Source organism: Arachis hypogaea, chromosome 13, assembly GCF_003086295.3.
Source record: "Arachis hypogaea cultivar Tifrunner chromosome 13, arahy.Tifrunner.gnm2.J5K5, whole genome shotgun sequence".
In the NCBI taxonomy this organism is placed as follows: domain Eukaryota; kingdom Viridiplantae; phylum Streptophyta; class Magnoliopsida; order Fabales; family Fabaceae; genus Arachis; species Arachis hypogaea.
Window position 1 is genome coordinate 140,445,668 of NC_092048.1, and position 21,434 is coordinate 140,467,101.

The following is a 21,434-nucleotide window of genomic DNA, read 5'->3' on the forward strand; positions in this document are numbered from 1 at the left end:
TATCAACATATCAAAATTAAATTCTAAATATATTAGTCTTTAATAGAATAAAATAATGTTTGATGCTAAATATTTATAAATTGGATAATGTTAGGTAACCAATAATTTTTTTGAATAACATTAACAACCACCAATCAAATCAAAATATATTACATCTCCAAATTATTCACCTAAATCTTAATATTAGAATAACCATCCACATACCTAGTAAAATAAACATCTAATATATCCATTGTTCACATTTTTATTATCTACCTATACTTTTTTTATAAATTACAAGTTAACCTTTATTCTTTGAAAATATTATTTGAACAGAAAAAATTAAATTATTTGAGATTTTAAAAAGTAGTCAATTAATTTGTCAATTTTATTTATTTAAAGGCATATATATTCAATGACAATTACTTTTAAAATTATTGTAAGGGTTTAGGATTTAATAATTTAATTCAATGCTGCTAGGAACTAATTAATAACATTAATTGTCATTAATTAGCGGTTATTTAATTTTTTTTAAAAGATACAAAATTAATGATAATTAATTGCTTCTTATTCTAATTTACCTTTTATCATTTATTACGCAAACATTAATTCCTCTTTTCAAAAAAAAATTTCGAAACTCCAAAAATAAAAAATACCAAAACATAAGATAAAGAATCATCCAAATTCTAAAAAAACATACAAAACATAGGAAAAAGAATCATCCAAAACTAATAAAAAGAATCATCCGAAATGTAGAAAAAACATAAAAAATTAGTTAAAAAAATCATCCAAAACTAAATAGGAGGAGAAGAAGAAGAGCCACAGGGTGGCCGGCGACGACATCTTGGACGGCGTTGCATGGACAGTAGGGGGGACTCACGGTGGCGTGTTGGACGGCAGATGAGGTGGCGGAGAAAGATACTAGGTCGACCAGTGATGGTTTATCAAACAAACAGACAATTGGTTTATCAAAGTTTGCGTGGTTCGTCTATGAAAAACATTAACACCCACAATTGAAGAAGAGTTTCTTTATTTAGAAATGATTATATTAGATGAAAAGGTATAAAACAAGCATATTTATTGTATTTTTAAATTGAACATTTTCCAACACCATTTTGAATTTGCAATACTTGAGACATTGTCTGACATAGTGGATTAAAGAAAAATATTAACAGATATTTTCACTTTATACTATTTTAATTATTCTTATTAAAAATAACTTATTTAATAAAAAATTATACACATTTTTTCTTTTTATTGTAGATGTCATTGGAAAACTGCATACACGTCAAGAGATTAAAGAGAAAGAAAATCATACAAATTCAACACATATTCAGAAGAAGAATATACTTACAAAGATGAAACAAACTACACAATAAAAAGTGCATACAACTCAACAATTCATAAAGAATATGCCTTCACAATAATCTAAGACAAAAAAAAAGGACGACTAGCGCCACATAAGGAGACTAAATTCATCGACCAAAACAAATACAAAAATCAAGCCACCAAATAAAAATGTCATTTTATACAACTCTAACATTCAAATCTTTGGTACTATAAATTATTTTAAACAAAACACTTTTTAAATTTAACTTTAGTTTACACATATTTAATTTAATTCTATAAAACATAAACTTTTTAATATTTATTATATACTATCATTAATTTATCGCCTGTGCATATTGCACGAATCACATTGTAGTTAACATAATATCATTACATACAACTGATACTTTCCGTGATGGGTCTAGTTAAGGTTTTATACCAAAATAACAATGCACCAACATCAATTCATTCCAAATCGGATCTAAAAAATTTTAACAATGTAGTAAAATATACATAATATAATAATTTTTGTAATTATGTTATATTATTATAAAATATAATTAGTCTTTGAATTATTTAATTAACAAATTAAAATAATAAAATAATAATTTAAAGCTTTTTTAGTTCCAAAAATATAAATTGAAATTTTTTTATTATTTTTAACTTTTTTTTATACAAAATCGTTCCTAAAATTTAAAATCAAATTTTAAAATCGTCATTTTTACTTAAATCTTAAAATTTTGGACCAAATTACCTATAATAAAAAAATTATAAAATAAAAAAATAAGAGAATGAGAGTATTTTTGGTCCTGCGAATGGGGAAGAAAAAAAGAAGGGGAAAGGGAAGAAGAAGAGGAAGCTGTCCACGATCCATCTCTATCTCCGCTTTTATCGCAAAAATTTTAAAACCAAGTCAAACTTTAGGGACAATTTTAAAACCAAATTAAATCTTATGGACCATTTTGTATGAAAAAAATATTGGGAACGAACAAAATTTTCGGCATATACATTAGGGATCAAAATCGTATTTAACCCTAATTTAAAATAACAACAAATAATTTAAAATTTATTCTCTCGAATTTTATATTTTCAAAAATTAAATAATTTTTTTATTGTCAATACAATTAAATATCTCTTTTCATATATGTTACTAAATATTTATTTAAAAATTTATCTCCCATATAATTATGAAGCAAATTTTTTATGATGTTTATAGTAGAGATAGTTCTTTCACCTGATGCAGTTACTACGAGCAAAATTAAAACTAACTTAAAAAAATACTAATAAATAAACAATATTTTTTCAAATCTCAACTAGTTTTTGAAAAATAAACACCAATTCTTTTTAAATTTAAAAATTGATCATCAAAATACACATTTAATATGAAGTCTTAAGTAAAAAGTTAAATAAAAAAAATTAATAGATAAAATAGAACATTAGTCAAAAGTTAGGGACTTTAAAAGTTGGGATAATTAGAGTAATTGTAAAGCTATAATTTATTTTAATTTCTAATTTTTTATGTTTTTATTAATTTTTTTTTAATTTGGGATTAATTAACACAATAAATTTATATATTAGTAGAGTTAAATTTAATAAAATAATTTTTATAATAATTTAATATAATGGGGTCAATATTAATAATATAATGGGAAAAAAACTTCTTTACTAAGAATTATTCAAAAAAAATTAAAATTCCACTAGGGACATTTGTGCCCACTCCCTTGTGAATGAATCCGTCCTGATTCCAAATCACCACTCATTTATTTCAAGATTTTTAGCAGAAAGAAATATAGGTAGTGACGGCTTCAGAATTTAAGTGATATGGGCCAGATATAAATATAAGAATTAAAATAATTTATAAAAATTGTTAAAAAGAAAGTAGTAGTTGAGACAACAATTTAATAGTTTTTTTTTTTATATATTTCATTTGAGGTTAGAATTATATATATTTGACACTCAATTCATCCCCCTTAGTAGTTTTGTTCATTGGGCTTGCATGAGAACCACAAATTAAGCATCAGTCCATTGATAATTGGACAACTCAAAACCAATCAACCCATCATTTTTGTAACAAAAATTAAGATAAGAGGATTGTTAAGTAAAGAAGTAAGATATTTGTTAATTTTCATGTATGGGTTTTTTAATGATATTTTTACATAAATATGTTAAAAATGATAGTGACATCATTAAAATTTAAAATAGAAATAACGTATCCATTTTGTAATATATACTTACGGTGAAAATTCAGATGAAGTCAACTTCACGTGAAGTTGATATCTGAGAGCCGTTAGATAAAAATTTAGTCAAATCAGTCAAATCATCTAACGGTTTTCAGGTATCAATTTCACGTGAAGTCAGTTTCTACGTATACGTATTCATGAGTTAAGAAAATCATACTTATACAAAACAATAAAATTTTGGTTCTTAGATTTGTTGTATAATAATTTTGTCTATTTGATTGGAAAACTACTTGCATATTGCATATCATGCATGCCCCTTCTACAAAGAGAGTTGAGTTGCATGCCTAGAAAAACTCAAAACAAACCATAATAACTGTGAAAGCAGCTCGTGATTCTGTAATGTGTTGGAAAGTGAAAAATGAGTACCCGTGAAAAGTGAACAGCGAACAGTTTTGACATGCAACTCACTCATCATAAAGAGTGGCTTCATGCCTTCATCAATCATTGGTGTTAATTTCCAACTCATGATAGAGATAAACACTACCACAGTCACTGCTTTGTAACGTTAAACAAAGCCTGTCATATTTTGTTTTGGCTTCAAACTTTGGTTGTCTTAATGAAAAGACTAATTGAGGGAAGGAATCTACTAGAGAGATGCCAGCTTTTCATATTTTGAGAGGATGCAAAACGTGATTTTATAAAATTTGCTGTAATTTAGTCTCAGTTTTTTTAATGTTTGCCATTTTCAGCTCAAAAGATTTTTATTTTTCCTCCCCCTCAATCATAGTTAGGCACTTTATATTCTTGAATCCAATAAATCAGGCCAAGTTGGAAGCCAGACTGTAATAAATTTTAATTTTTTTTTAGGAGAAAGAGAAATTGTAGGTTTGTAACCCATTTTGAGAAGCAAAAGAAATTAAAGTCAAGAGCATCTGGTTCCAATATGCCTGCTTTAGTTGTGAGAATAAGGAATAGAAAGAAGCATATATATTTATATCTTTACCAAGATGCTAATCAGATACGCCATTCAGTACAACACATATTTCTAGTTTCTCACTGTCTTAACTCTTAAATTAAAGTGGTTGATCAATAATTATTATTCACTGGTGTGGGGTTCCCCTTATAACACAGAATTGACTAACCTTCAAATGGGACCCTGTCAAAAGTTAGCATTTGGATTCTACATTTTGTGTGTCTTTCTTTAATCATCAAAACACGCTATTTGGGTGCCACACTTTCTAGTTTTTGAATAGACAATGCAATGGACCACAATTTTCAGGCATTGGAAAAGTGTACTTCACGTTAATGTAAATGAAATGCATGCAAAAAGGTGATAGATATATTGTAGCCTAATCTGAAATTGCGTTTACCGTTCATTCTATTTAGAGCTATAGATTTCTTAATCCAACACTCTGCATTCATCATGTATATATATGTTGGTGATTCCTGCATAATTGGCATATAGCAGAAACTAATTATAATTATAAGTACTGCAAAAAATGGAAGCTTCACTTAAGAACAAAAGATACAAAAAGATTATTGTTTCATCCCCCACAAACACTACTATTCAACGTTGCTATGCTTGCAAAAATGTTTGTAATAGTTCTCAGCCTAGTGCAGAAGCAAGGTTCTTTTGCAGATGGTGTAAATCTGAGTGTGTAAGTGTAGTTACTTCAAGAACAACTCCATACCTATGTTCTACATGCCACAATGTTAGTATTCCAACTCTGGGACAAGAGAAATCCAGGGAAGTGTGTGGAATATGCAGCCAAGTGAAGAAAATTGGAACAAAATTTTTCAAACATGGTTATCCGGATAATCGAAACAAAATTGGAACTTTACTAAGCAGAGAAGCACCATCTTCAATGGCTTTATCTTCCTCCTCATCATCCTTCCCAGGCAGACATAGCAAGCGTGCGGTTCTCTGTGGAGTTTCTTACACAAAAATGAAATTCAAACTCAAGGGAACTGTTAATGATGCTAACAACATGAGGGAGTTGCTGATTAAGAATTTCAAGTTTCCAAATGAGTGCATAAGAGTCCTCACAGGTATCTCACAAACTTTTATCTGGCTACTATAACTAGCATGTAAAAATTATTCTCTGCTTTCAGTTCATTTCCATGTCACATATTCCTTTTCAACTTTAGAATACTAAGAGTTGCACCAATGCTAAGGGATTGAGATGGTGATTAATTCAACCAACAATAGTGACTTCTTATGCACTGCAAATGTTACCATGTCTTTTAGACCATGTTATTGAAATTGAATGAACTAAAATGAAATGCAGAACAAGAGAAGAATGCTGATTTAATACCAACAAAACATAACATCATGGAGTCCTTAAGGTGGCTTGTGAAGGACTGCCAGGCAGGAGACTCCTTGGTCTTTTACTTCTCGGGGCACGGCCTGCAACAACCGGATTTCAAAGAAGATGAGATTGATGGATTTGATGAAGCTCTCTGTCCGGTTGATTTTATCAAAGAAGGAATGATCATTGACAATGATATAAATTCTACCATTGTTTGGCCTCTCAAGAGTGGTGTCACACTCCATGCCATTGTTGATGCCTGTCACAGTGGAACCATTCTTGATCTTCTCTATGTTTATAATCTTGAAAGGTAACTACTACATTTTGCGGTTTCTCTTATTTCAATTTTTGATCTATTGTATGTTTATAATCATGATTCATAAAAATTTAAGCACAAGTTTAAATTTCTTCGTTTGGAATCGAGACTCTTCTACTGCATTTACTTATTTTTTAAAATCTTTTTTCTTCCATTCCATCATTCTTTAAGTCTCACAGATTTGATCCTGTAGAATCTAACCTATTTTCTCATTGAGCGAAAGGTATGAAATAAATCAGATTGATTTTTCGATCAAAAGTATTGTGTGAAATCTTCGATTTTTTCTTTCCTCTTTTTCTATCCCTATCTGTAAGTATAACTTTTGAATCAATAGAGAACATTTTCTTTTATATCTGTATGAATAGATATTATTACATTCCAATTCCTTTCCGATACCTCCCAAACAAAATTGACTAAAGGAATGGGTCATAATTATTATGGAGAACCCGCATAGCCAAACGATCTTTTATATATTTTTTTTCACTAGTTATTCTAGGTACTATTGCCTGTAACGTAGGTTTAGCAGTTTTAGAATCATCAATAATTGGAAAACTCATGGATCCATTTTTAACTCCTTTGAAAATATTACTGGAATGATATTTTTTTCCTGTATTTTAAATACTTCGTATAGTACCCAATAAATTATTGGGCGTTCTTTTAATGGTTTCGGTACCCACAGGATTATTAACAGTATCTTTTTTAGAGAATGTTAATAAACTCTAAACCCATTTTATGGTCCTTGTTTAGTAACTAGCAAATATATTAAGATAGAAAATACAAAAATGCTAAGATAATTAAAAATAATTATTGCATTTGAGCATTTCAATCTCATCATAGCCCTTGTAAAAGTTTCTGTTGCATGCTTGAAGGAACATTTGGGAGGATAACAAGCCACCATCAAAGGAACCTATCAGAAAACATACAAGTGGGGGAGTGGCAATTTGTCTCAGTGCATGTGAAGATAGCCAATCAGCTAATGATAGCACAGTAAGCAATATTATATTGTGGTAATGCTAAGAAGATAAAAAAAATAGCTCAAATTTATCTTATGCAGCATTTATTAATTCTAGCAACAATTAATGAATGTTAAATAAGTTAAATTCTGGCGGTTTTTGACTAATTTTTTTTTTGTTACCAAACATTTAAGATACTCGTTCACACTCTTGTGGATTTTGCCAACCTACATAGGTCTTCGGTGGAAAGGGAATGAATGGTGTTCTTACGTATCTTCTCACAAAGGCAATAAGGGAACACCCTCAAATAACTTATGGGGCATTACTAGACAAGTTACAGATTGAAATTAAAAAGATTAATAGAAGTAGATGCCGTAGCAGCATCTTGCAACGTATCTTCCATCGTAAAATTGTACAGGTTTGATTTCAACTAATATTTAACCCTTTAGTTTCTTAACAGTTTATGATATAGTTTTCGTGATGAGACTAAATATACTTTGCAGGATCCCCTTCTCTCATCATCAGAGAAATTTGATGTTTCTACAAAAATATTCGCATTGTGAGCATGTAAGAGGATCTGAATTGCTTGTTTATTGCATATTCTTTGATTAATGTGGATCAGCATCTGTATCTAATTTGAAGCTTTGCACCAACAACTATGGTGTAGTGTAAAGTCCAAGTTTTTATTATGTTCGGTTCTAATAAATGATTGAAACGTTATGAATGAATGAATATTTTCGCTTTTCTAAGTATAGCTTAGTTAATTAATAGTGTCGTGTAACCAATTTGGGTTGATCAAGTGGTCAGTTCATTTGTTCCTTAAATAAGTGACTGTTCAAATTCAGCTTTGGCATACAGCAACCTATTGTACAGCAACAACAGACCTTTAAATGGAGCTCAAATTCATATCGGATTAATCTTTGACCTGTTAGTTATTGAATACTGTGGGCAACCAAAAAAAAGGTTTAGTAATGTTGTGTACCTCTTCTTTCAAATCTGATTGAAGAAGCAGTTGGTTGCCACCAGCGAGAAGATGGAGGGCTTGGCGGTGGATCGGAGGAGTCTCCGTCGTACCCATTTCGCGCCAAATTTAGGTGTGTATAACGGTACACAAGCATTAAATAAGAACAAAAAAAAGGAAAAACAAAAATTCTTGGTTATTTTTCTTTTAAACATTTTAATAATTAAAAGGTTAAACACACTGTGATTTCAAGTGTTCAACCTTGAAAAGTGTTTGGTTAAAACACAAACTATACGTATACTATTTGTCTAAAAATTGGATGTGTCAAAATTTTATTTATAGAAAAATTATAGATATAAATAATATATTCAAAAGTGATCAATTTTACATAAAATATTTTTAATAAAATCGTAATATAGTTACGCATTATTTTTAAAATATTATTTTTAATTAACTAAATTATTAAAAATTTAAAATAATAAAACAATTTTTTAAAGACACGATTAGAATTAGATTTTTTAAAACAATTTTTTAAAGACACGATAAGAAAAGGTCGAAACATTTAATTATTTTGATGGACCACAAGTCAACTGCATCTCATCATTAAGCGGCAAATTTTAACCCTCCACTTTTCTATATTTTATATGAATAGTTGATATTTAAAAATATGAATTTTGTTAACATATGTTATAAGAAAATATTTTACGGACAAATTTTAATAATACTAGAGAAAAATGTTTTACTAATTATTGAAACGATTTTTTTTATTTTCAATATATTAAGAGAAAAGCTCTGCATACAAGTCATTAGGGCTTGTATACTTTACAAGTTAACTAACGAATAAACTCCAAAAATGCGATGCAAGGTCTACGTTCTTCTTCTTCTTCTTCCTCTTCTTCTTTTCTTTCGTTTATTGCCTTCTCTTTCTCCTCCTTCTTCTTCTTACTGCACGTTCTTCTTCATCTTTCTGTTCTTCTTCTTCATTTACGTACTTTTCTTTCTATTTTCTTTCTTCGTTATTCTCGATTTTCATTTTTTTTACATTAAGTTCTGAAATCGATTTTGAAGAAGAAGAAGCAGCAGAAGATGAGGAGGAGAAAGAGAAGGAGTTCTGAAATATGCATAAGGTGTACTTCAACGAATTTTGGGTGTATTTCTTAAATTCTTTGGGTGTATTTCTGTAATCGTTGGGGTGTATTTCTGTAATCGTTTGGGTGTATTTCTGAAGTTCCATTATCTTCAAATTTGGCAAGAAAATTGTTTTCATAAAGGAAGAAGAAGAGTCGTTCATAATGCATGGTGAGTAGCGCGCTTTGGAAACAGGACTCTTGAATGTGGAAATGTATAATGCGTTAATTAAGTGTAATACGTGTGTTTTATTAGACTTGTAAGACTTGTAAGTCAAAAAGACTTGTATGTGTAGCAGACTTCATATATTAAATACACAAAAAAGATAACTAAATTCTAAAATTATAACCAGGTTAATCATATCTTTCTAAAGAGCGCACTTTTCGCTTTAGGTAAAGTGAAAAGTTAATTCCTGTGAGAATTTATTACGACCTAACTAATGTTGGACCACTTAATTAGTTGGTTAATCCATTAGAGATTGTTAGGAATATAAATAAGAATATTGGATCATTGTATTGCGTACGAAAAAAAATTAATGAATTGGTGAATTCTTTAAAATTCTTTGGAAATTGAAAACTCCTCGCAAACAGAATTGCAACAGAATTATTGCGTTTGTTTGGGAAGAGTTTAACATGATTATTTTTTTTAACAAAAGAACTGAATATTATCCCAAAACAAATAAGTCCACCTTTCACTGAAATGTGACGAGAACGTTTCTAATGTCCAATATTAGGTCTCAGGTCTTCACTGAAATCAGCATGCTTTGCACATTTGGAACCTGGGATTTTAGACCCTCGACAAATTGGTTATCTAATCACAAAAATGTTTAGTGATGTCCCTTCGGGGACAACCGATAAAATTGGAACGATACAAAGAATATTAGCATGGCCCCTACGCAAGGACGACGCGCGAGAAAAAAATGTTTGGTGAGGGATTAGGACAGGACATGTGATACAATAAGAACAAAGTGCTCTGTACCCGCCATAAGGCAAACTTGTACACACACTAATCTGGCATTATTGGCATTCACCAAATAAGAGTTCTAACAAAGATATACACAAACATGTAGAAACCAAAAATGCAGCACCTCATCATCATCAACAGAGGCTCATCTTTCTTTAACTCCTCCTAGAAAAAGGAGACAATCAATCACAATTTATACAAATTCTGAAATTCTCTCGATCATCTAGGTAGAAACAACACCAATGATCAAGCCATCGATTTTCTGACTCTTCTCTCACCCTTACTAGCATCCTTGTTCTGTGGTTCAAGAACTTGCGCATGCTTGAAATCTGCATTTCATCACAAAAATGGCAAAGGAAAATGGAACAGCATTATTAAGAATATAAACAAAGTTTGGACTATCTTCAAAAATATTTAAGTAAATAAATTAATACTCACCTTCAAGGGCCTCCTTATAGCGTAGTAGTGATTCTCTAGCAGCTCCACGTCTTAGATACGCCTTCACATTCTGCAGGAAACATAAAATGAGCCACACTTGACAAAACGGATACTTTTTATAGATGTATAAATATTAAGATTGTTAATACAGAGCCCAACAGAAGTGCATTAACAAGAAAAAGAATACAAGCAATTTCATAATCTCAAAGATCCCAGGAAACTATCGGAATATGGAAATGAACATTATGATCATTATCAAGAAAAAGAATACAAGCAATGAAATCAGGTCCATTTTAAACTTCTCTGGCAATTGCAAAAGACAGATGTGCATTAGGTAACAGGATGTTATCGGCAGTTCTCAACATATTAGAGGGTACCGTAACACTTCAAATAGATTATCAAAGTTTAGAAACCAATTACAAATCAGATATTAGAAGACAAGATTTGTAAAAAATTCCACTGTTACATGCTTATCTTCTCACCTTCTTATCAATCAAAATTGCATTATTGCAGTCTTCTTCTGCTTGCTGAAAACTGCATAATTTCATGGGAAACCGTTTAAATAGAGAAATGGACAAAATACCAATTAACAAATAGGAGAAACCTCATACCATGCTAACTTTAAGTAAGCAGCCGCTCGGTTACAGTAGTAAGTTGCATTCATGCCATTCAGTTTGATAGCCTCAGTGTAGTAATTGAGTGCCTTATTCCACTGACTTCCTTTAAAGGCTGCATTTCCCTGAAGAATATGCCTTTTATCAGCTTATATCATATTATCCACCTTGCACATATAATGCAAGCTGCTGCTCTTAAAAAGTAGCAAGATAGAACAAACCTTCTCCTTTAGAAGCTCAGAAGTTTCAATGTTGCCATTGGTATCTGGTAATGGCAAAGAATAGGAGGCAACACTAACTTGCTCTTGAAGAGTTGAATACATATCCAAGACCGTATCAAGCAGAAATTTATCAGCCCCATGGAATGAGATGAATGAAACAGAAACACAACCACCATTATGAGAACCTAATGGAACTGTAACCTGCAACAAACAGTATAAAAGTTAGCAAGCAGCTCAAGCAAGGTTTCAGAACAAACGAAACCGAGAAAAGGAACAAGATCACCTCTAGCACCTAAAGATAGTAAATTACCTGACAACATCCAGACACGCTAGCAATGCTCGACAATGCAAAAGTTCTGTCATGAAACTCAGAAGACAACCCTTTCTTTGTATTAAGCTTTAATGGACCGTCTGCTACAGAAGGAATAACGAGTATTCCATCATCCTGAGGGACGACTAACCAAAATCAGAATGTGTTTAATTGGATGGGATGGAAAGTAGACTTGCCAAAATCTTTTGGTCATTTCATTGTAAAAATCAGAGATCTAAGTAATTTTGGCATAAATAATGAAATCCCATGACAAGTCATGCCACTTATTCAAAATATTAAATAATAAGAACAGCTTACTACATTATTTTATTTTTTGTCTCCTATGATAGAATTAAGATTAACATCACTAAAATCTTCAATATTGATAACACTAACTAGAGAGCACAATGGATATAAATAAAGAATAACTACAGATGTTATAGTACCTTGAGTAGACTTTGAAATGCAGCTCGCATCTCAGTCCGGACTTTATACAAGGTTTTTATATTATCATGAGTAGTATTAATAGCAGCAATAACACATTCGAAAACATCACGGCCTAATTTGGGTTTGATGGATTTGACCCAATCTTCATGATTGGTTTTAAATTCGTATCTGAAATCAGATGAAAAAACACATTTCTAGAATAAATACATGCCATAATATTATTTGTTTCTTATAGACAGAATACAAAACAATATAAGCATATAAATAAATAAGACATGATTTACACACCACAAAACATTCTGCAGTTAAGAAAGAAGTAACCATTCGTTGCAAAGGATGGTCCTTTGAAACTTAAGTTAAAAAATGTTTGAGAAAAATATCCCAGGCAAAGGCTTAACAAACAAAAATTTTTTTCTAATATCAAAATGAAGAATAGATAACCATATGGTACAACATTGTCTACTACAATAAACCAAATCATAAAGCATATAATAGAATACCCTTGTAATGAAAGCATAACTGAAGAAAGAGCTTTCAATATAGATGCTCCATTTTCTTGGTCTGTTGATGCTGGATGAAGCTTTAGGCTGGGCACTTTAGAAGCAATGTACGGACAAAGATTCATATGCTTTGGAACTTGATCTGCAAAACCAAAATGATCAAACACTGTAATTTATAACAGACACTTTCTTTTGGGAGACTGGTTTCACCAATTAGCCATCACAGGTAAAGAAACTTACACCCAGACATATTCTCAATAGCTTTACCAACAACATATACTGTTTTCTGTGTAGGGATTTTAGATAACTGAAAGAGATCATCAGCAAATATAATGCTTCTTGACCTTTTGGTCTCTGCAGAATTCAACTTAAGTAAAACATGTCCAACACGATGCAGGACAGACGGATCACGGGCAAACCATCCTGTAATGCAGTTATGCAATAAAGTAATCAACAAACCGAAGAAAAATGATTAACCTTTTTTGGAAAAAAAAAAGGTTCCAAAAATGCTGATTCACCTCACTATGTAGTAATTTCTTATTAAGCTAATCATATATTCAACTGGGATGGAAGATCAAGACCTAGAGCATATATATTCAAATTTCAACTATAGAAGTTTACTACCAGCCATATTCTTTTTTAATGATAGTACTCATGTAAATTTATTTAGTATTAAAAACAGGCACCTAATTGCTCCAGTTTCTTTTCACAAAGTTAGTCACAAGGAAACGATGACGCAGAATCTTATTATTTAAATATATAACCAACTAAAAGCATCGCAATAATTGCATACAATTATGCACTTACCCACAGTGTCTAAGCTCTGTGCATTTGGAAGAACTCCAACAGTAGAAACAGTACCATGAGATGACCGGAAACCAAAAATACCACAGAATGATGCTGGAATTCTCACACATCCTGTAGTATCAGTACCTACAAAGATCCACTATTCTTTATTTCTTCTATGTTTACATATAGAGATAAGAAATAATCAAATAAAATCAAGCAAGTAGTTTTGAAGCTCAGAATTTATTATTATCACAAGTGTCAAAGGTAATAAACAAACCAGTAGATTAGCAGTCTAGCAATTCAAGCAATTCAAGGTCCACTAATCACAAAAGCTTACCAATGGCAAAGTCAACAAGCTCAGTAGCAACTGCTACCGCTGAACCACTAGAAGACCCTCCCGGGATACAAGATGGCATTTGAGGATTCGTCGGAGTTCCATAATGGTTGTTCTCACCAGAAATCCTGACATAAAGAGTGTCTTAAGTAAAATCACATTTGAGCAGAACAAGTTTTTTCAGTTAGTACACAAAACTAAAGAACTTCTAACCGAGTCCCTACCCAATAGACAATTCATCCATAACGGTTTTGCCAACACAAGTAGCACCATTTTTTAACAGTGCAGTAACCACAACCGCAGTCTTTTCTGCCTCCTCATGTGTCCTCTTCCAGTCAGGATTCCCAAACCCCGTCACATAGCCCTTCACATCAAACCTTCGAACCAGAATAAATCTAATTAGACCCGATAAAAGTATCAATTCTATATCTCTAAGCAAACCTATTCCTTCAACCTAGACAAAGAAAACCAAAAAAGGTCCACTCCTTTATACAAACCATTAGAAAACCTGAACCAAAGCCAACATAAACATGAGCTGAAACAAGCATGGCCTTCATAACAAATCAAATGTTATATACAGATACAGCAAACTGTAGCTATCAGGTAATTTTTCACATGAAAGGGGAACTAAAATAATATAAAGAAACACTCAAATTGAAGCAAAGCTAAAAACTATGATGTTTAGAGACGAACATGTCGCTGATGGCAAAAGTTAGAGAAGAAAGCATCTGTTTGGCAGCAGGAGGTGGAGGCTGAGGAAATGGTAGAAGCTCGAAACGCTCAACAAAAGCACCGAAGTCTTGTTTGTGTGTGTTCCGGCGCCGTCTTCTCCGGCGTGTCTCTGCCAGAACAACGATCCCGGCAACTCCCACTCCGACGACCAACCAGAGCTTGGGGTTGGAAGCATGCTCCTTGATCAGCTCCAACGATTTGGACATGATCGAAGATCAATCAATCAAGAGAGAGAGACTAATTCAGAAGCAGTGTCAACGAATTTGTGTGCGTGTTTGAGAGAGAGAGGGGTTTTGGAAGGGTTTTAGCGAAGCGAGAAAGGAGTGAAGAGAGGTTTGGTGGCGGGTGATACTGAATTAGCATATAGCATCGCGTAGCGTATTATTCTTGACACAGAAAAAAAAGGTTAAGAATTTTCCTGAACGGCCATGATTTGCAAATGCAATCAAACTATTACATTATCATTTCTTCTTCTTTTTTTTGGACAAACATTTTTAATTTTATTTCTTTAATTTGAAAGATTTATCCTTTATGATAAAAATAAAACTTTTACGTAAACAAAAATACACTTTTTAATTTGAATATGGGAGTAGCAGTGGTGTTAAACTCGGATATGGGAATACAGGTGCTTTACGGTTATGTGGTGTTAATGGAACAACTCGGAGGGTCCGAGTTGCTTGTAAATATTCCATTTCATGAAAAAAATTGACAACAACAAACAATTCGAAGGGTCCGTTTTCTAGTTTCTGAAATTCATATTTGTCTAACCACAAGTCAAATCATACGATTTCTTAAGTAAAATTTTAAAATCAAACAACTCGCATGGTCCGATTTATGTACTCTGAGTTTTTTCACTTTTTTAACATAAATCGGACCCTCAGATTTGTGTACTCTAAATTTTTTTCTACTTTTTAAACACAAATCGGATCCTCCGATTTGTGTACTCCCATAATTTGAAAAAATTACCATGTTAAAGTATATTACTCATCTTACTTCCATATTAAAATTTTTTAGCCACAAAAATAATTTAGTAAAATAATTAAATCTACAATAAGACTTATTTTTGTAGACGACGATTAAATTGATAATTAATATAATCAATCTCGCTACGTTACCAACGATATTTCTACCTACTTCTGTCAACTTTTATTTATAACTGTGTTTAATGGATGTGTCTAATAAAAATGTCTTTTTTATCACTGTATCTAATAAAAGTATTTTTATAAATATATTTTCTGGATGTGTCTCTTTATATATATGTTTAAAATATAATAATTAATTATTATTGGCAATAAGTTGACATATAATATATTGGTATCCTATATTTTTTTAATATAATTAATTTTGTAGTATATACGTAATATAATTATATTTTTTACTTATTTGTTTGTTTAAATTAGTGTATTTTATGTTTTTTTTGACACAAATAATCTTAAAATATTAACAAAAAATACAAGTTATTTTTTTATTATTTTTATTAATTTTTTTAAATTTTTTTATTATATTTTTTTAAAAATTTTTATATAAAAAAATAAATTAAACTTTCATAATCTATTCTAATTTATCACCAAATAAAATACAAAAACACTAAATTAATAGGAACTTTCTTGCATAACCCTCCCAATAAAGTTGAAGCTGTTAAGACTAAGATAATTCTTCTTTTGTCACTACGAATAAAACCAAGTAATCATAATCTTTCATTCATAATTAACATTTATAGCCTGTAGAAAGGGGATAAAAAGGGAATTGAAACAAATCTCAAACATTGGTATACTCACTTGAATTGCAGCTGAAGCAACTCAAGCTAGTGTCATTTGAAGTATATCATAAAACAAATGTCGAGGGTATAACTATGCTCATCTTCACACTGCTACTCCAGGTCATAAAGCATATTACAAAAGAAAAATTATGGTATGGAATCTACACAGCCAAGAAATCAAGAAATACTAAAAGGCACCACCTAAAATCCAATAACTTCAATTTTACATATCAAGAAGGGAAGGAGCAAAAGCTATTCTCCACAAAATACCAAAATGATATATATAAGTAGGTATGGAACTGCACCCCCATATTATGTACCCAAAACCCAAGTAGGTTTTTTTTTCCTTATTTCATCCCTTGAAACGAACTACAATGCATGAAATGTCATCTTTACTGTCTCTGTTCAATGCCTCGGTGGCTAGTTGTTTGGCTGCCCTTTGTGGATCCTTTATCCTTTTTGCAATATCTACAGCCTCTTGGTTTCCCATTACCTGGATTTAATGAAAAATTTTAAGTACAAACATAATTACTTGTGTTGTGGAAGGCCAATTTTCTTCCCATCACTTATCTTTATCCAATTCATTTTCATTCTGTATCATTTCAAAACCTCATCAAATTCGTCCAGATTGTGCAGCCAAAATTAAACATGCTCCAATCAGATGCCAAAGATCGGGTTCCTTTTCCGTGCAAGGTGCACTTTAGAAAGTAAAGTGCAATATTTGAATAAAAAGTGAGAAACCAAAATATGGATTACTACATGTAGCATGGTTGAATGTTTAAATGTTACACTCTATGCTCTAAAGTGCATCCTGCATGGCAAAGAGCCGGATACCACCACCATTGGTATTTCTATTGGAGTTAATGTGGAAGAAATTTGTTGAATTTTGGAAAGAAATGGAATGAGAATGAATGTATGATTGTGGGGAAAATAAAATAAAAAACCAAATGACAAATTTATGTGATTTTAGAAGTGCATTTTTGCCTTTTAAGAAATAAGGGAAACAAAAAGAGATTAATAGAAAACCTTCCATAGACCATCACTAGCAAGTATCAAAAGCTCAATATTTGGGTTAATATCGGCATACTGGATGTCAGGATCCGATCGCAGATGTGTTTTGAGGTTTCTGTCTCCAAATGCTCGCGAAACTGCAAGCTGCCCATTCACCCTTGCAACATCTCCTGATATGATCCACACACAAATAAATTACAACAAAAATGAATAAGACTCAAACATAAAGTAGTGACACTATTAGGATGCGAGTGTGCATTGCCAAATATTTGGTCTCTCCTCAACATGTAAACCTTGGAACAAAATTGAATTATCAAAATGAGAGGCATGTTGCACTGGCAGCACAATATGTCATAACACACTGGCATAGAAGCCAAGTTTAGAATTCCATTTGCTACATCACTTGTCAATACAATTCTAGATCACTATGACAGATGTTTTAGCATCCCCTATGCAATTCTTGAAATTGGATGGTCAAACTAAATAAAATAGGATGCACAATCCCTTCCATCAACATTCAGATTACTTAGAGTATTGGCCTCAAAATATGTCAAACACATGTCAGATACATAATTGAGAAGATATTTCTAATTCCAAAAGACAGCAACTTATTGTTTCATTCAATTCATCCTTTCCATTTCTAATGAATGCATTGCATACAGTGAAATCAGAAATACTCCCCATATCACTCATTCATATCATAATTTTAATTTGAGAAGGCACAAGACATGAGTTACAATCTCCCCCACAAGAATATTGTAATACAAAAAAATGCAACTGAGATATCATAGAAAACACAAAAATCAGCACTGAATATCAGTAGCAACAAAGCATAGAAATCAGGGTTAGTTGAAGAACCTGGCATGTTTGAGACAAAGCCACCTCTGTTCTCAATGCTGCCCCGCTCAGTATTAGGTTCATGGTCAGTAGTCATCTGTACAGCCACCCCTCCCCTTGACAGAACTGCTCGTGAATCTCCAACATTGGCTACCCATAATTTCTGACTATTTATAAGAATTGCAGTCACAGCAGTTGACCCTCCTCGTCCCAAATCAGGACTGTGAGAAAGAATTGCTTGATCTGTTGTCTCATAAGCTTTAGAAATAGACATGAACGGATCTTCCCAAAAGTCCTTCTGGATAATCAATCATAAATAAAATTATGGGAAAAGGAATACGAAGAATCCACACAATATTCTTTTGACAGGAAAGGTATACTACTGGTTGCATCAAGACAGTCAACCAAAGTGGATTATCTTTTTACATGGTTGATATCTGTTGCCAAAAGAGTATGGAAGTTGGCCAGTTGGGAATAGAAATAAAATTTTCAACTTATAATACTTCATTCGACATAAAATAGAAAGTGATAACACAACAACGACGACGTTATATCTTCTGTTTGATCAAACAACTTACTTCATCCAAGATATTTGAAAAAAGATGCTTTTGTAAATATGCTGGTACGCTATCTCCCAAGTGTCCATCATATATAGCAAAAAGTCCCAGCTCTTGCCCCTTGAACTGGACAAATTTCGCTACATGATAGTCCTCCATCGGGTGGTTTGCTTTCCCTTTAACAAGGCTATAGCCATACTTGGTTGTAGACTGATGGCTCTTGCCCTTTCCAGAGTTACTTGAAGAATGCCCTCCAACCACCTAAAGATATGAAAGTTCAAATACAGTTAACAGAAGTGTTTACAGGTCTTTTTTAACATATTTCAAGTTTCAACAATATGTATATTAAAGAAAACAAAAATTTTACATCCATGATTACAACCGGGAGCACGAGTATAGATATGTCAAGCCACAACCATATTTAAATGGAGAAAAACAATCCATAGTCCCCACTCAAAGTTGGACCAAACCCCACTTAGCTTCAAAAGGTGATTGATTGCTTAGAGCATTTTATCTTGCATATCATTAGACGCAAATGCCAGTTCCATCTTTACAGTGAGGGATAACAACATTTCTGAATCAGTTCTCTCATTTTATGGATTATTCAGTTCAAGAAACCAACCATATTCTCTCTCATGATGCACTAGCTTTTCATGATCGATATTTTCGGACAGCAAGTTCATAAACTCTGACATGACCTGGCCTATCTGGTATGCCCGAATCTTGGAATGGTACAACATCTCCTCTCTTACTAGGATTTTCTGTACTAAACAAGAAATACCAAACCAACAGCAGGTGCTCAAATGTAACTATTATCTATGTCTTTGTATTTCCAAGTAGCTTTTGGTGAATATATAATAACGTGTAGCTATTACCTATGCCTTCAAGTTCCCTTGTTGCCTTGTACACAAATTGTGGCAAAAGATTAACTACCATAAAACATAGCTGGGCCTTTCTTGTGTTTGTTCAGGAAAATTTTCTTTTGAGAGCTTTCAAATTTCAATAACACAAAATACATGAAGCATTCTTCCGTTTCATCCACGCACACCTTAAAATCTATGATTTACATCCCTTTTCCATAAATTTGTACAATAAATCCATGATACTTAAAAGCCGGCAACTTGTCCATATAAAGCCACTACTCAGACTCCATCTAACAGCTTATGTATTGAAAAGAATTGGTTCTTGGTAGCCATAATCACAAACAATCAACAATAATCTATATGATCCAATTCTTTCACCAAATAAGCTCAGGAAGACAAAAATCAAGGAAGTTCCAAGTCCATTCCCTATACCACCAGAACTTAATCTTCAAATAGATAAATGATACATGATATATAACCAGATCATATGCCTCCTAGGCTCTTCCATATCCTACCAAATCCCTTAAAACTTTAAGCAATAATATAAGCATAGAGATTAATTATTCTTAAGATTAAAAGAAATTAAAGTAGAAAAGTAAAATTATGATAAGAAAGCGAGAAGAATTGCTTACCCCTCTAACAGAGCTGAAGCAACAGAGACTATCCATATAATTCAGCCCCACCTCACCTTTTCCTTCTATTATTCAACATCTAATTCTTCTGCCAGTCTTCAAACCACACAAATATACAAACAGCACAGAAAACCAAAGTCAAACAAACTCCACAACTCTGAATAAACAGGAATTAGCATCACAAGTCACAACCACCCCACCCGGATCATTCAAAACATTTTTTTTAAAGGCGGGATTTTAATTTGCAACAGCAACACCAAGATAATCAACCGGTAATCCAAAAATTCACTTCACTTACCGAAAAAAATCTAAACTTTGTGCAACAAAAATAAGTTGAAAGATCTGAGGAGCAAGTGGGTCGTCTCTAATTCTACCGTCAACTTTGAGGGGGAGAGAGACAAAGAGAAACAAAGCCAAGAACTAAAATAATAAGAAAAGGGGGATGATGGGAGTTAGAATAGGGTAAGAGAGAGAGAGAGAGACGATGGTTTTAAGAAAGAGTGAGAAAGTAACCGTCTGGAATTTGGTATGTGTGAAGAGAAAGAAGAAGTGTTCGGTGTTTGCAAGCAGCAAATAGGGGAAGTGGGGATAATACATACGTAGGTTGCCCTTATTGACTTTTTTTCTCTTCTCTCTGTGCGTGTTGATTTGTTTTTTTATTGCTGACACTGTTTGTTTGATTATTACAGCTGATTTTGAGGTTTCACTCAATTCTTTTCCGTAAAACTGAAACCTTGTCATTGCTTTTGGTTGGGTTTCTCACCCCCCCGGCCGTGTGGATCTTACCGTGGGCTCCACTCAAAAGTCGGCCGATTTTCTCTTATCAAATTAACTTCAATTTATTATTCAAAAAATTCAAGTCGATTTCAAGTTGATAATTGAAAATTTTTAAATATAAATTTAATTAAATTATTTAATAATTTTTATTTATCAATTTTATCTAAAATCAACTGCATTTGAATTTTTTTTTAATCAGTTTAATATTAATGCATCCACCAACATAATAATTTAATTTTATTTATTTATATATATTAATAATATATTAAAAATAAATTCTTTAATTATTTATTTTTTTGGCATATAAAAGTTTTTATTTAAAATTTGTTAGGTACAAAATTATTTAAATTGACTAATATAATTAAATAATTGTATAAAATTTTTAATATATCAAATTAAATTTTTATTTTATATAGAAATACTATACTATAAAAGAGCTAGTGTACAACTTTTTTTTACAAAAATACTTTTTATTATATATATAATCATAAAAAA

General features: G+C 31.8%; 3 protein-coding genes and 1 non-coding gene across 5 annotated transcripts; 2 read left to right on the forward strand and 2 right to left on the reverse strand.

Annotated features, from left to right (window-relative positions):
* Nucleotides 1-4,720: 4,720 nt before the first annotated feature.
* Nucleotides 4,721-7,794, forward strand: LOC112792233 (metacaspase-3). The gene is made up of 5 exons (XM_025835391.3): nt 4,721-5,537; nt 5,777-6,107; nt 6,983-7,100; nt 7,302-7,484; nt 7,570-7,794. The coding sequence occupies exons 1-5, from the start codon at nt 4,988-4,990 to the stop codon at nt 7,627-7,629; spliced, it is 1,242 nt and encodes a 413-aa protein (XP_025691176.1). The 5' UTR covers nt 4,721-4,987; the 3' UTR covers nt 7,630-7,794.
* Nucleotides 7,795-9,989: 2,195 nt separating this feature from the next.
* LOC112793705 (U6 spliceosomal RNA) lies at nt 9,990-10,091 on the forward strand. The gene has a single exon (XR_003198406.1). It is a non-coding gene; the product is annotated as a U6 spliceosomal RNA (small nuclear RNA).
* Nucleotides 10,092-10,104: 13 nt separating this feature from the next.
* On the reverse strand, nt 10,105-14,977 carry LOC112792234 (outer envelope protein 64, mitochondrial). Its single transcript, XM_025835392.3, has 13 exons — nt 14,465-14,977; nt 13,996-14,148; nt 13,775-13,899; nt 13,456-13,581; nt 12,889-13,071; nt 12,649-12,790; nt 12,148-12,316; nt 11,702-11,836; nt 11,392-11,592; nt 11,168-11,295; nt 11,039-11,090; nt 10,557-10,626; nt 10,105-10,447 (listed from the first exon to the last, which is right to left on the reverse strand). Exons 1-13 carry the CDS (start codon nt 14,707-14,709, stop codon nt 10,365-10,367), a joined length of 1,812 nt encoding a protein of 603 aa, XP_025691177.1. The 5' UTR covers nt 14,710-14,977; the 3' UTR covers nt 10,105-10,364.
* Nucleotides 14,978-16,249: 1,272 nt separating this feature from the next.
* Nucleotides 16,250-20,882, reverse strand: LOC112792235 (probable protein phosphatase 2C 9). 2 transcript variants are annotated; one of them, XM_025835394.3, is made up of 6 exons: nt 20,461-20,882; nt 20,163-20,258; nt 18,689-18,928; nt 18,132-18,408; nt 17,350-17,443; nt 16,250-16,755 (listed from the first exon to the last, which is right to left on the reverse strand). In XM_025835394.3, the coding sequence occupies exons 2-6, from the start codon at nt 20,196-20,198 to the stop codon at nt 16,752-16,754; spliced, it is 651 nt and encodes a 216-aa protein (XP_025691179.1). In that variant the 5' UTR covers nt 20,199-20,258; nt 20,461-20,882; the 3' UTR covers nt 16,250-16,751. The 2 variants fall into 2 exon arrangements, with proteins under 2 accessions (XP_025691179.1, XP_025691178.1); XM_025835393.3 differs by having other exon boundaries at nt 17,289-17,443.
* Nucleotides 20,883-21,434: the final 552 nt, after the last annotated feature.